At 36.1% G+C, this 12,895-nt stretch overlaps 1 protein-coding gene across 1 annotated transcript in view; it reads right to left on the bottom strand.

Moving 5' to 3' along the window:
- ATMIN (ATM interactor) overlaps positions 1–7,480 on the bottom strand; it is an 84,901-nt gene extending 77,421 nt beyond the window's left edge. The window contains exons 1-2 of the mRNA XM_053700613.1: positions 7,226–7,480; positions 2,461–2,586 (exon numbers count right to left, since the gene is read on the bottom strand). Of these exons, the coding sequence (XP_053556588.1) occupies positions 2,461–2,586; positions 7,226–7,426 (327 nt within the window). The 5' untranslated portion in view covers positions 7,427–7,480. The remainder of the gene's footprint in view (positions 1–2,460; positions 2,587–7,225) is intronic.
- Between the last annotated feature and the right edge of the window lie 5,415 nt (positions 7,481–12,895).

Genomic DNA, 12,895 nt, shown 5'->3' with positions numbered 1-12,895 from the left:
CTCCACATTTAACATTGCACCAGCAGCTCACAAGAGCTGCTGGTGCAACGCCGCCCCCTGCTGACTCGCGGCCAATCGGCCGCCAGCAGGGAGCTGTCAATCAACCCGATCGTATTCGATCGGGTTGATTTCCGGCGGTTCCTGTCCGCCTGCTCAGAGCAGGCGGACAGGGTTATGAAGCAGCGGTCTTTAGACCGCTGCTTCATAACTTGTGTTTCTGGCGAGTCTGAAGACTCGCCAGAAACACGGCCCTTCAAGCTCCATACGGAGCTTGATAAATGGGCCTGTTGGTCTTCTTTGCATACTTTTACTAAATTCTACCATTTTGATGTTTTCTCTACTTCAGAAGCAGTTTTTGGTAGAATAGTACTTCAGGCAGCTGTTTCAGTTTGATTCTTCTGCTTATAATTTCAGTTTTTTTCATTATAAAGATTAAAACTTTTGATTTGGGTTGTGGATTAATTTTTCAGCGGAATTGGCTGTCTTTATTTTTATCCTTCCCTCTCTAGTGACTCTTGCGTGGAGTTCCACATCTTGGGTATTTGCTATCCCATACGTCACTAGCTCATGGACTCTTGCCAATTACATGAAAGAAAACATAATTTATGTAAGAACTTACCTGATAAATTCATTTCTTTCATATTGGCAAGAGTCCATGAGGCCCACCCTTTTTATGGTGGTTATGATTTTTTTGTATAAAGCACAATTATTCCAATTCCTTGTTGATGCCTTCGCTCCTTTCTTATCACCCCACTTCTTGGCTATTCGTTGAACTGAATTGTGGGTGTGGTGGGGGGTGTATTTATAGGCATTTTGAGGTTTGAGAAACTTTGCCCCTCCTGGTAGGAATGTATATCCCATACGTCACTAGCTCATGGACTCTTGCCAATATGAAAGAAATTAATTTATCAGGTTAGTTCTTACATAAATTATGTTTTTTAGTTTTTTGATAAATTAAGTTATTTACCCATTCACAATATCATGCTCTCTCAGAGGTTTCTGCAAGACTATTTTTGGGCATCTAGAAGATATCACATTCTTGGTGTTCTCAAAACTGTGAATTTGTATCTGCAGAAATAACAGGCCTCTTCTTTATAACAGAAAGTGTAATACAATAAACATGCAAACTTGAGAAAACATAAACCCTAAATGTTTCTTTCATGATTCAGACAGTTTACAATTTTCAGATTTACTTCTTTTTAAAATGAAGGTCAATTTTCATGTGAAAGTGCCCGGTTTTTAAAAAAAAAAAAAAAACTATTAAAAACAGGGGCACTTTCATTCATGAAAATTGACATGGCACCGGATTTTAAAAATACTTACCTTGTTCTTCTGAAATGCCGTATCGCCGTTCTGAAACGATGCCCCGCCTGCTTCTTCCTGGTTTACTTACCCAGCAATGACAAAACTGGCTTCCTCCAATCACGGCTTTGCCTCAGGCAAGGATTCCATCGTGGGGGGGGGGAGCCGTGATTGCAGGATGCTGGAATTGTCATTGTTGATGTATGAAGAGGCTTGCGACGGGCTGGTGAAGCACTGGAGCGGCTTCAAGAAGAAAAAGTAAGTATATTTTATTTTAGAAAACGGCTGAAATGTAAATTTTCATGAATGAAAGTGTCCTTGTTTTTAATAGTTTTTTTTTAAAAAACGGGCATTTTCACATGAAAATTGACCTTCACTTTAAATCTGCTTCATTCTCTTGGTATCATTTTTTGAAAGCGAGCAATGCACTACTGGATAGCTAGATGAAAACATCGGGTGAGCCAATCACAAGAGTCATATGTGCAGTCACCAATCAGCAGCTAGCTCGCAGTAGTGCGTTGCTGCTCTCGAGTCTACACATGTAAGCTTTTCAACAAAGGATACCAAATGAACAAAGCAAATGAGATAAGAGGTAAATTGGAAAGTTGTTTAGAATTGCATGTTCAGAATCATGAAAGTTAAATATGGATTTTGCTGTCCCTTTTGTGTCATTGTTCCCTTGCAAATGTATGTAACAAAATCAACCCTTACTAAGTTTCAAGAAGCTCAATGAAAAGTGATGTGGGAGGGGCAAGCATTAAAAATAAAGTGAAAACTATGTTATTGTTTTAGTTACATAAATTAATTAAAATTATTATTAAAAAGGGTAATGATTATTTTTCTCCTTCCGGTAAAGTACAGCTGAAAAGTTGATAAAATATGAATGGATTAACCTATTAAACCCAATAATTTTATTCATTTCAGTCATCTATATTTTTCTAATGGTATATAACCAAATCAGTAGTTGTCTGATAAAATCTGAAATGTTATATTATTCTAAAAATGAAACAAATGTAGAAAATCATGATTTAAAGAGTCTTACTGAGTCTTCTATAACAATTCTGGCTATTAACATTTAGGTAGGTGTGTGTGTCGTTTTTCAGAAACTCTGATTTCTATATTTTTTATTTAATTTTTTTGCATCAGTCCTACATTTACCTGCTTTACAAGTGAAAACTGGGAAAAGGGTCTGTTTGTTCCTCTGGGGCAACCTTCAATAGGACAGCAGTATAACTTCTGGGATGATTTTAAATGTTTTCTTAAGGTGGGATCAGTAATTCCATCCTGGAAGAAAATAAGTGAGCAAACATTATTGCAACTAAGTTCCAAGGAGATAGCTGCTGCAGAACTGCAGATCTGAAATGTTATTGGAAAGATCTATATTTAAACATTACAGATTTTTTAAAGCATAAACATGACTTGCTAGCTATTCACATAATTCATGGCCAACATATCGTTTCCAATGAAAAAAATACCACACTCAAGATAAATTTTTGTACACATAGGATAACTTCACTTTTCATGTGATGTTATCCTATGATCAGTTATCTTTTGTTTGCTTACAAGATACAAGACCCGATGGCTCTCTGAGCAGCTTCAGTATTTAATATGCTTGAGCCCCGAGAATATCTAGCTATGCTTCACATGCAAGTGCAGAGAAAAATGCCAACAATAAAATAGAGAACTTTTACTAGAAGGATTTTTGCCAATATATAACCTATATATGTAAACCTATTTCTATCCAAACATGTAATTCAATTATGTGCATTTCAGTTTTGACCGGAATGTCCCTTTAAAGGGGTGCAAGAAACAGTACGTTAAAAATGTAGGAGAAAAAAATGGTACATATTTAACCATGCAGGTCCTGTAAACAACATCAAAGTAAAGTTAAAGGAACATGCCACATAGCTAATATACTGCAACGTCACTAGGGATAAAACGACACATTAACGAATTAGAGTAATTTTTATTTTTTTTTACTTCTAAAATTTGACAGGTTGTGTGTCACTTGGCTTTTAAACGAGTGCATGTCCCTGGACTGCAGTACAATACAAATATTGGCAGCAAAATTTTGTACACAGAACTTTTACAATGCAATTAATAATTTCTGGTATCAGATTTCAGTATATAGGACACACAAGCAATGTCATTATACAGGACACAGTTAATCACCCTAGCACACTAAAATGCTAGCATGTCAGTCATTAACAAAGAACAAAAAGATTTGCATCTAATAAAAGGGACACTAAATGTTTAAAATGCTGCATAATTCTGCAATATTTGCAGAATTACATAATTTAAGGACAGGCTTTCCTCTTAAAAAAGTATGTTAGAATACTGTATAGAACTAGGCAGCTAAAAGTTTACTTCCCTTCCATTTGTAGATGTCCTCTACGCCGCTATAGTTTTAACACACCGTTCAACTAAATGTAGTGCTCTCCTGATGATGTCTACACATGCAAGGTAAGTAAACTTTTAGCTACCCGATTCTATATTCTAACATATTTTTCTTTTTAAAAGGAAAGGCTATTTAAAAAAAAATAAAAAAAATAAAAAGCCAGCAACTTTTCTGCCAAATATGGTTACAGCAGGGAATGGGATTATAAAAAGCATCAAGTGGTTACAAAAAAACCCCACAAACTAGCAAGATAAAGCCCAATGTTGAAAAACTGGAATAGGCTGGCAAAGAAGGACACTAAATAGCATTTAGAGGTCACTGGATGAAGAGTGAGCAGCGGAAAGAAAAAAAAAATATATCAGGGGGAACAGGGTCTTTATGATCAAGGAAATGGTTTTCCATCTCTACCCTAAAAACACAGATCTGGAATGGCTCTTGGCACTAACTATCCTGTGTTTAAACCTTAGGAAATAAAAAAACAATTAGGACGATCCTATTACTAACAGTCTTAGGGGTCCAGTAAAGAGTCCATCCATGAAAATGATAGAGAAAATGATGATGACATCCAGACAGATGAAGAAAACCACAAAAAGCTTAACACATTTGAGCCAATGCCTTTGAAACCGTAGGTGGGTGAAAACAGTGGCATGTTGCATGCTGTGGTTTCAGCAAATAAGGGAATGCGTCTGGTTGAGATGAATGGGGATATGAAGCATCCTTGTACTCGATGAAAAACATGAATTGTCCATGTTCCAAAACTCTCAGAATGAAACAGAATGATTCTATATTGAATTAGAAACACTTACCAAAATTAAAAGGAGACCCAAGGACAAGAAGTAGATTTTAAAGGCCATCTTCATAAGAGCTACAAGGTTAGACTAAAACCATTACCGCTATTCATAGAAGGGTCAAGGTAAATTTCGTAGCCAAAGCATATCTGGTATACATTTGACACTCTGGAAGAAGGATGCCCAAGTAGTCATCCATGGGATTAAGTTCAAAATGGTTATTGGATCATTTGTGTCTGGAAAGACAATACTAGCTACAAAAGATCATGGGGTCAATTAAATGTATGTGGATTGTTGGCGATGAAAGGATCATGTGTGGGTACAAATTTTTTATTATTATTTTTTTTTTTTTTTTTAAATAAAGAGGACATGGTCTGTGCCCTTATTTCGTATGTTGAGGTGAAAGGTACCCTTTCTACACATGATCTATTTGTAGCTTTGAACAAAACATTTTGCCAAACTGTAAAGTCGTCAATTGTGCATATATTTTTAAACCACAGTTTACTCTATGGTCAGGAGGATGGCAGTAAGCTACCTTCTTGCTTCACTTGGTCCATGATAGTAAAAAAAAACAAAAATACAGTACAAGCTCCAATTTGTTTGAGCATATAATTTTAACACTAGCAATGCTGCAAGTCTGTGTTTAACCCCCACAAAGGGGTTAAACTCAGTTAAAGTACCGCTCGGGAGCCGCAGTGATCTACTGGAACAGAGCTGAAACTGAGCATCTAAACAAAATTCCCTGTGAAGAATCTAAGATCTAAGCAATACTAAGTAATGTACAGATCCCATGAGAGACGTCAGGTTTTGGCTATAGGCCTATGGTGCTTTAAAACGAAGAAAAGTAATCACCATGTAATTAGTCATTTTTATAAAAAGTTGAGAATGGTCCCTGTGAAGGAGAGAAAACAGGTAGTTAACCGACACATTCAGAGCACATATCTGAGGGTCTGTTAGTCTTAGGAGTAGCATAATACACATTAGAGGGCAATAAGGTATGCAAATTAGCAGATTCCAAATGAGCAACACTATGGAGACAACACATTATCTATTAAAGTAGAAGTCAAAATCCAGAATAATGTTCTGCAGTCTGATAATATATTTTATAGAAATAATGTCTTGATAAAAAAATAACCAGGCTCCAGGTATGTACAGAAAATAGTGAATGGCCCTTTAGGCTTCTATTAAAACACAGATTACACTGATGATTAACCACATAATTACCATAACACAAAACAGTAATGTCCACCTACATTGTTTGTTTGTGCTTCTTCAGCAAACAAGGGGTTAAAGTGAATGTAAATGTTCACAAATGAAAGCCCTATTTTAAAAAATACTATGAAAAACAGGGGCACTTTCATTCATGAAAGTTTACATAGCAGCCATTTTTTAAAAATACTTGCCTTTTGTTCCTTTCAAGCTTGGAACACTGGAGCAGCGATTCCCCGCCCCCAGGTCCTCTTCTTAAGTCAGAAATTACAAATCCGGCTTCCTCCAATAACAGCTTCCCCCCAGAGCAAACATTGCCTGAGGCCACGCTGTGATTGGAGGAAGCCGGATTAGTCATTTCTGACAAAAGAAACGACCTGGGGGTGGCGGAATCGTTGCTCCGGTGTATCAAGCTTGCAAGGAATAAAAGGCAAGTATTTAAAAAAAAAATGGCTGCAATGTAAACTTTCATGAATGAAAGTGCCCGTGTTTTTAATAGTATTTTTAAAAACAGGGCTTTCATTCGTGAAAATTTACATTCACTTTAACTATGCACTAGGATGTAACAAGTTGATAATAGCGGTGTAACAGGACCATCAGGTTCTAAGCCTGTCAAGGGATGTTTGATGGTGAAATTGAGAAACACAGTTTTTCCTTTGCTGCATAAGAATAAATAAGTGGACAAGTACTGGGTTTGTGAAATTAAGCTTGAATATGATGTTTTAACACATAATAGACTATAGTTTATCATGATGATTTTCTTACTAATTCAAAGCAACCTGAAACTGCAGCGTCTACAAATTATTTTATGTATAACATAGCTGTTTATAATGGAAAATACTAAGGTTTAAAGCCTGCTGTACTGATCGCCAGACAGAACTACAGATTGTGTAGAGTGTAGTCCGTATTATTAATAATAATATATACTACAAATTTAAAGATGTTAAAGGGACTGTGTACACTAAAACAGTTATTGTTTAAAAAGATAGATAATGCCCTTACTACCCATTCCCCAGTTTTGCACAACCGACATTGTTAGATTAATATACTTTATTACATTTAAACCTCTAAATGTCAGCCTGTTTCAAAGCCACTATAGACAGCCTCTTATCACATGCTTTTTTTTATTTGCTTTTCACAAGAGACTGCTAGTTCATGTGGGCCATATAGATAACATTGTTTTCACGCCAGAGGATTAGCACAACACTGTACTATATGCAAGTCAATAGATAATAAATACAAAGTCATGTGATAAGGGGCTGACAGACGATGCTTAGATACAAGGTAATCATAGAGGTAAAAAGCATACTAATATAACTGTGTTGGTTATGTAAAACTGTGGAATAGGTAATAAAAGGGATTATCTATGTTTTAAAACAATAACAATTATTTTGTAGCCTATCCCTTTAATGAAACTGCTACTGGATATTGCTCCCAGTGAAAGACTCATAGCTACTGAAGGATGACATAAATCACAGCTAAAAACAGAGTTTCACTAATACCTCCCTCCGGGTTAGATTCCCCTCACCTGTACACGGTGGGACTTCACCAGGTGCATATTGAGGGCTGGTGGGTTGGGTAAAACCTTCCCGCAGCCCTTCACTGTGCACAGAATGTTACTGCGCACCTCACGACACAGCTCACTCACAGACGGTTTTACAATCTCCCAGTGCTCGCAGGAATGGACAGACCGCACCGTGCCTCCTGCTCTACCAGCCCGGGCCGCCATTGTGCCCAGAGCCAGGCTGGTACACACAAGAGGCGTGCGTCCCCCAGGCCGAAGAGATACACTTCCGGGGGCGGATGCAAACAGTGACAACAAAACAGATACTGGACAAACACTCGACTAAATTTACATACAAGGCGGGGTTACAATGTGCAATGTAGTGAACAGAATCATGTTCTGCTATTTTGATAAAATCCCTCCGCATAGTGTTACGCTTCAGAAAGAGTCCCACTCCCACACTCATTAGTTATATTTTTATTAGAGGCTCTCTTGTATTTTACAGCCTGTCATTTCGCAATTTTTTACTCAAACCTAATAAAGAAATAATTAATAGTTACAAATGATACTACATCCGTTTGCATGTTGAATCACAAAAATATTTTACAATGTTTACGTGAACTTAGTTTTCTCATAAAGCAGCATATCCTCAAACGCTGTATGTTTTCTATTACAAAATGCCTTACCATACTCATAATCCATCTTCTAATTCGAAGATCGCTTACTATTCACCCAGCATCTTATTCAGCTTGGCTTCTTAATTCATGAAAGTAATTATTTATTAAACAACAATTTGCAAAGTTAATATGATATTAATCATGAAATTTGGCACCAAACGTGGCACCATAATTTCCATTCATTTCAATGGGAAATTCTGAATAAGGAACCAAGCTTTTACTCTTGGCTCGTTCACATTTGGCTTGTTTTATACTAATTGGGCCTCCCTCTATATAAAAAAGTTACGTTGATTGGAGTAGCCGTGTTAGTCCAGAGATTTAGATATCAAAATAACAAGGGCGTGATCAAATATACTGCGCAGGTTTCGGCGCAAGCGTGGAAACCTGCGCCGCCCGTAATTTCACCTTGCACATTGGGGTATTACATATATGGCGCCGGCATTTCCTAAGTGGCGTAAGTCGGATAACTAGCGATGTCCAGAAATAAGCGTAAATACAAATTTCTGGAGTCGCTAGTGACTTACGGCACTTTAGAAACTGCCGGTGCCTAAGAAAATTAAAGAAAATAACAAATCTCCCGTAAAAGTCTAACCTGCGTCCCAAAAATAAGCCTGACACGTAAAACCCCTATATCCGCAATCCCCCCCCTCTCATTACTAATATTAAATGTATTAACCCCTAGACCGACAACCCCCCACAACGCAATATGCCTATTTAAACTATTAACCCCTATATCCGCCATCAAACCCACACCGCAAGTAATAACTACATTATTAACCCCTAAACCTCCATAGCCCACAACGCAATTAACCTATTCAAGTATTAACCCCTAAACCGCCATAGCCCACATAGCCTATTAAATGTATTAACCCCTAATCTGCCGCCGCCACTATAATAAAGTTATTAAACCCTAAACCTAAGTTTAACCCTAACCTTAACACCCCCCTAACTTAAAGGGAAACTGTAGTCAAATATACACTCGTGTTGTAACAATAGTATACCTTTCAATCAAACGTTTTTCAATGTACAACCCGTTTGAAATATTTAGCGTTTTTAATATATCTGTAGGTGAATTATTACCTTTTTCCAAACCCACTGATTTCTTAGCCGTTACTGTATTCCAATCCTGGAGGACAACTCCAGTTGGAAGATGGCGACTACCTAACGCAATGCGCATGCGCGATTTACTGCAACGTCATCTCCTACATCACCGTCTTATGGGGAAGAAGACACGCTCTATAGACCAGAAAAGTATGCTGCGCAGTTAACGTAAGTATCTGGCGTGTGAGCGCTTCGAGAATCGCCCTAGATTTAACGAGCAAGAAGAAATATACACTGTTACACAAAATGCAATATACAGTATATTTCTATTGTTTTTTAATTTGTTGCGGTCTAATTATGGAATATATAATAGAATCTCCCTATGATGGACGAGCAAAATATATGATTATTACAAATCATATATTGATTTTAATTGCTGATTTGTAAAATTGGATATTTAAATAACAGTGTTTAAAAGATTTGGATTATTATACAGATTCACTATTAATAAGATTCATATATAAATCAATGCAATTGAAGTTTTCTGCTCTTATTAATATAATATATATATATATATACTATATATATATATATATATATATATATATATATATATATATATATATATATATATATATATATATATATATATAAAACATAAATGCATATATTTAATTTTTATAAGGTTAACATTTACAGTGCAGAGTAATATATAATATAGTGTTTAAATATTCAAAGTGGATATTGCAGATAGCGATGCAATACTGGACCGCTCTCATTGAAATACATTTGACAGTAGAATGGCTGGAATACCGATCGCATAGATTGAAATTTAATGTGCGCATGCGTTATTTTCAGTCTGCTGTCGGTCATGTCAGCTTCTGTGCCGCAATATGCGCATGCGAGACTAATATAAAACGATTGCACTTGCGTTGAATGACGAAAATATATTATAATTGCATGCAAATACTGGCCATCCGATTGGCAAGTATGTTATTACTTAGACCAGTGATTTTCAACCTTTTTTTTGCTGTGGCAAACTTTTTTACATTTAAAAATCCTGTGGCACACCACCATCCCAAAATTAAAAAACAATCACACATTGAAGCCTAATACAGCATATATATATATATATATATATATATATATATATATATATATATATATATATATATATATATATATATATATATACACATACACACAAACACACACATACTGTATGTATTGTGTTGTTATGCCTTGCCTCCTACAAACTACCCCTGCACTGGGAGTAAAAAACAAGCAAAGTTTAAAAAATATGCCACACTGTTGTTCACACTGTTGTAAGTCTGCCGTGGCACACCTGAGGATCTCTCACGGCACACTAGTGTGCCACGGCACACTGGTTGAAAAACACTGCCTTAGACGGCCCACATTTGAGGGCTGGATAATGTGATGTCATTGAGACAAACTAAAACGTTATTTTTCTGCAAAAGGGAGCTTCGTTTTCTGAAATAAAAAGGTACATTCTATGATAATTGCTATGTTAAATGTATAGTCGGTTTTGCATATTAAAACAAAAAGTTAGTTATCCTTTAAATATTATTTAAATAAATCTAAATAATATTACTATTATTAACTAAATTATTCCTTTTTAAAACTAAATACTTACCTATAAAATAAACCCTAAGATAGCTACAATATAATTAATAATTACATTGTAGCTATTTTAGGAATTATTTTTATTTTACAGGCAACTTTGTATTTATTTTATCTAGGTACAATAGCTATTAAATAGTTAATAACTATTTAATAGCTACCTAGTTAAAATAACTACAAATTTACCTGTAAAATAAATCCTAACCTAAGTTACAATTACACCTAACACTACACTATCATTAAATACATTAAATTAATTAACTACAATTACCTAAAATTAAATACAATTAATTAAATAAACTATAGTACAAAAAAAACAAACACTAAATTACAGAAAATAAAAAAAATTACAAGAAGTTTAAACAAATTACACCTAATCTAAGCCCCCTAATAAAATAAAAAAGCCCCCCAAAATAATAAAATTCCCTACCCTATACTAAATTACAAATAGCCCTTAATTATTAATTATATTGTAGCTATCTTAGGGTTTATTTTATAGGTAAGTATTTAGTTTTAAATAGGAATAATTTAGTTAATAATATTAATATTATTTAGATTTATTTAAATAATATTTAAGTTAGGGGGGTGTTAGGGTTAGGGTTAGACTTAGGTTTAGGTGTTAATAACTTTATTATAGTGGCGACGGCGGCGGCAGATTAGGGGTTAATACATTTAATAGGCTATGTGGGCTATGGCGGTTTAGGAGTTAATACTAGAATAGGTTTATTGCAGTGTGGGCTATGGTGGTTTAGGGGTTAATACTAGAATAGGTTTATTGCGGTGTGGGCTATGGCGGTTTAGGGGTTAATACTAGAATAGGTTTATTGCGATGTGGGCTATGGCGGTTTAGGGGTTAATACTAGAATAGGTTTATTGCGGTGTGGGCTATGGCGGTTTAGGGGTTAATAGGCTTTATTAGTTATTGCGGTGGGGGATTGCGGTTGACAGGTAGATAGACATTGCGCATGCGTTAGGTGTTAGTTTATTTTTCCAGGCATTTTCGGGAGTTACGGTGCTCCCATACTCAGCGCAAGGCCTTCAGGCTTTTGCGGGCGACACTGCATATGTAATGGAGGCCAAGAGTATAGAATTGAGCAATGATACTTTTTTATTGGACTAACTATACATTTATAAATTAACAAGCTTTCGGAAGAGTTCCTTCCTTTATCAAGTCTGAAGCAGTACTGACCTATTCAATGGAATTTACAGATTATATCTTAAAACACAGAATAGCTAAGAAGACAGAAAGTGCAGGGAGAGAAGGAGGTGTCATAAAAATCATGAGGGGGGCTTAGGTAACAGGCAGACAGTGTCCAGTGTAGGAGAACAGACAGGGGAAATATATAGCTATACGAGAGCATATACTGACATAAAGTTATATATCAACATTGAATCAATATCTATAAAGATGTGAAATTGTATATACAGGGGGAATACAAAAGTTAAAAAAAGACAAAAGTGTGGACATAGGCTTACCTGTGTACCTATGTATAAAGAATGTGGAATATACAATGTAATTGACTAAATGAAAGTAGTCAATTTTAGTTACAACATTTTTTGATAATGTGTTAAGAATCCAGAGTCCACATATAGTCCAGAATTAAACAAGTTGAAGTGCATTATCATTTTTATTTAAAAGGTTTTTCTTTCCATGGTGTTTTTGAAGTTGCCTCTGAGAATTTTGATTTTGAGGTTTTGGATGGAGTGGTCAGGTTATTATTTATTATTATTATTATCATTTATTTGTATAGCGCCGCCAAATTCCGTAGCGCTGGGTACAATGATAGGGGTATACAATGACAAAGATTTGTGATACAATACAAAACATAAAAAGACTAAACAAATCTAGCACAGGAGGAAGAGGGCCCTGCTCCGGAGAGCTCACAGTCTATAGGTTTAGGGTGCAGAGACATAAGGTTGGGGTAGCTTGTTACATCGGTTGTATTTGCAGCAGTGAGTCAGGCAGTTCATGTACATGTATTAGCTTGGTTCGGATGCAGGATGGAGGAGAGATGGTAAGCCTCTCTGAATAGGTGGGTTTTCAAGGATCGTCTGAAGCTATACAAGGTTGGAGACAGTCTGATGGAGCGGGGTAGAGAGTTCCAGAGGACAGGAGCAGCACGTGCAAAGTCTTGGAGGTGTGAGTGGGATGTAGAGATAACAGGAGTGTAGAGACGTATGTCAGAGGTTGATCGAAGAGGACGGGATGGGGAGTATTTCACGATGAGAGAGGAAATATAGTTGGGAGTTAGACTGTTGAGTGCTTTGTAGGTTAGGGCTAATACTTTAAATTGTATTCTGGAGTGTATGGGGAGCCAGTGTAGAGACTGGCAGA

Source organism: Bombina bombina, chromosome 1 (assembly GCF_027579735.1).
Source record: "Bombina bombina isolate aBomBom1 chromosome 1, aBomBom1.pri, whole genome shotgun sequence".
Taxonomy (NCBI): domain Eukaryota; kingdom Metazoa; phylum Chordata; class Amphibia; order Anura; family Bombinatoridae; genus Bombina; species Bombina bombina.
Note: the sequence above shows the minus strand (reverse complement) of the source record. Positions and strands in the feature narration are given on the sequence as shown.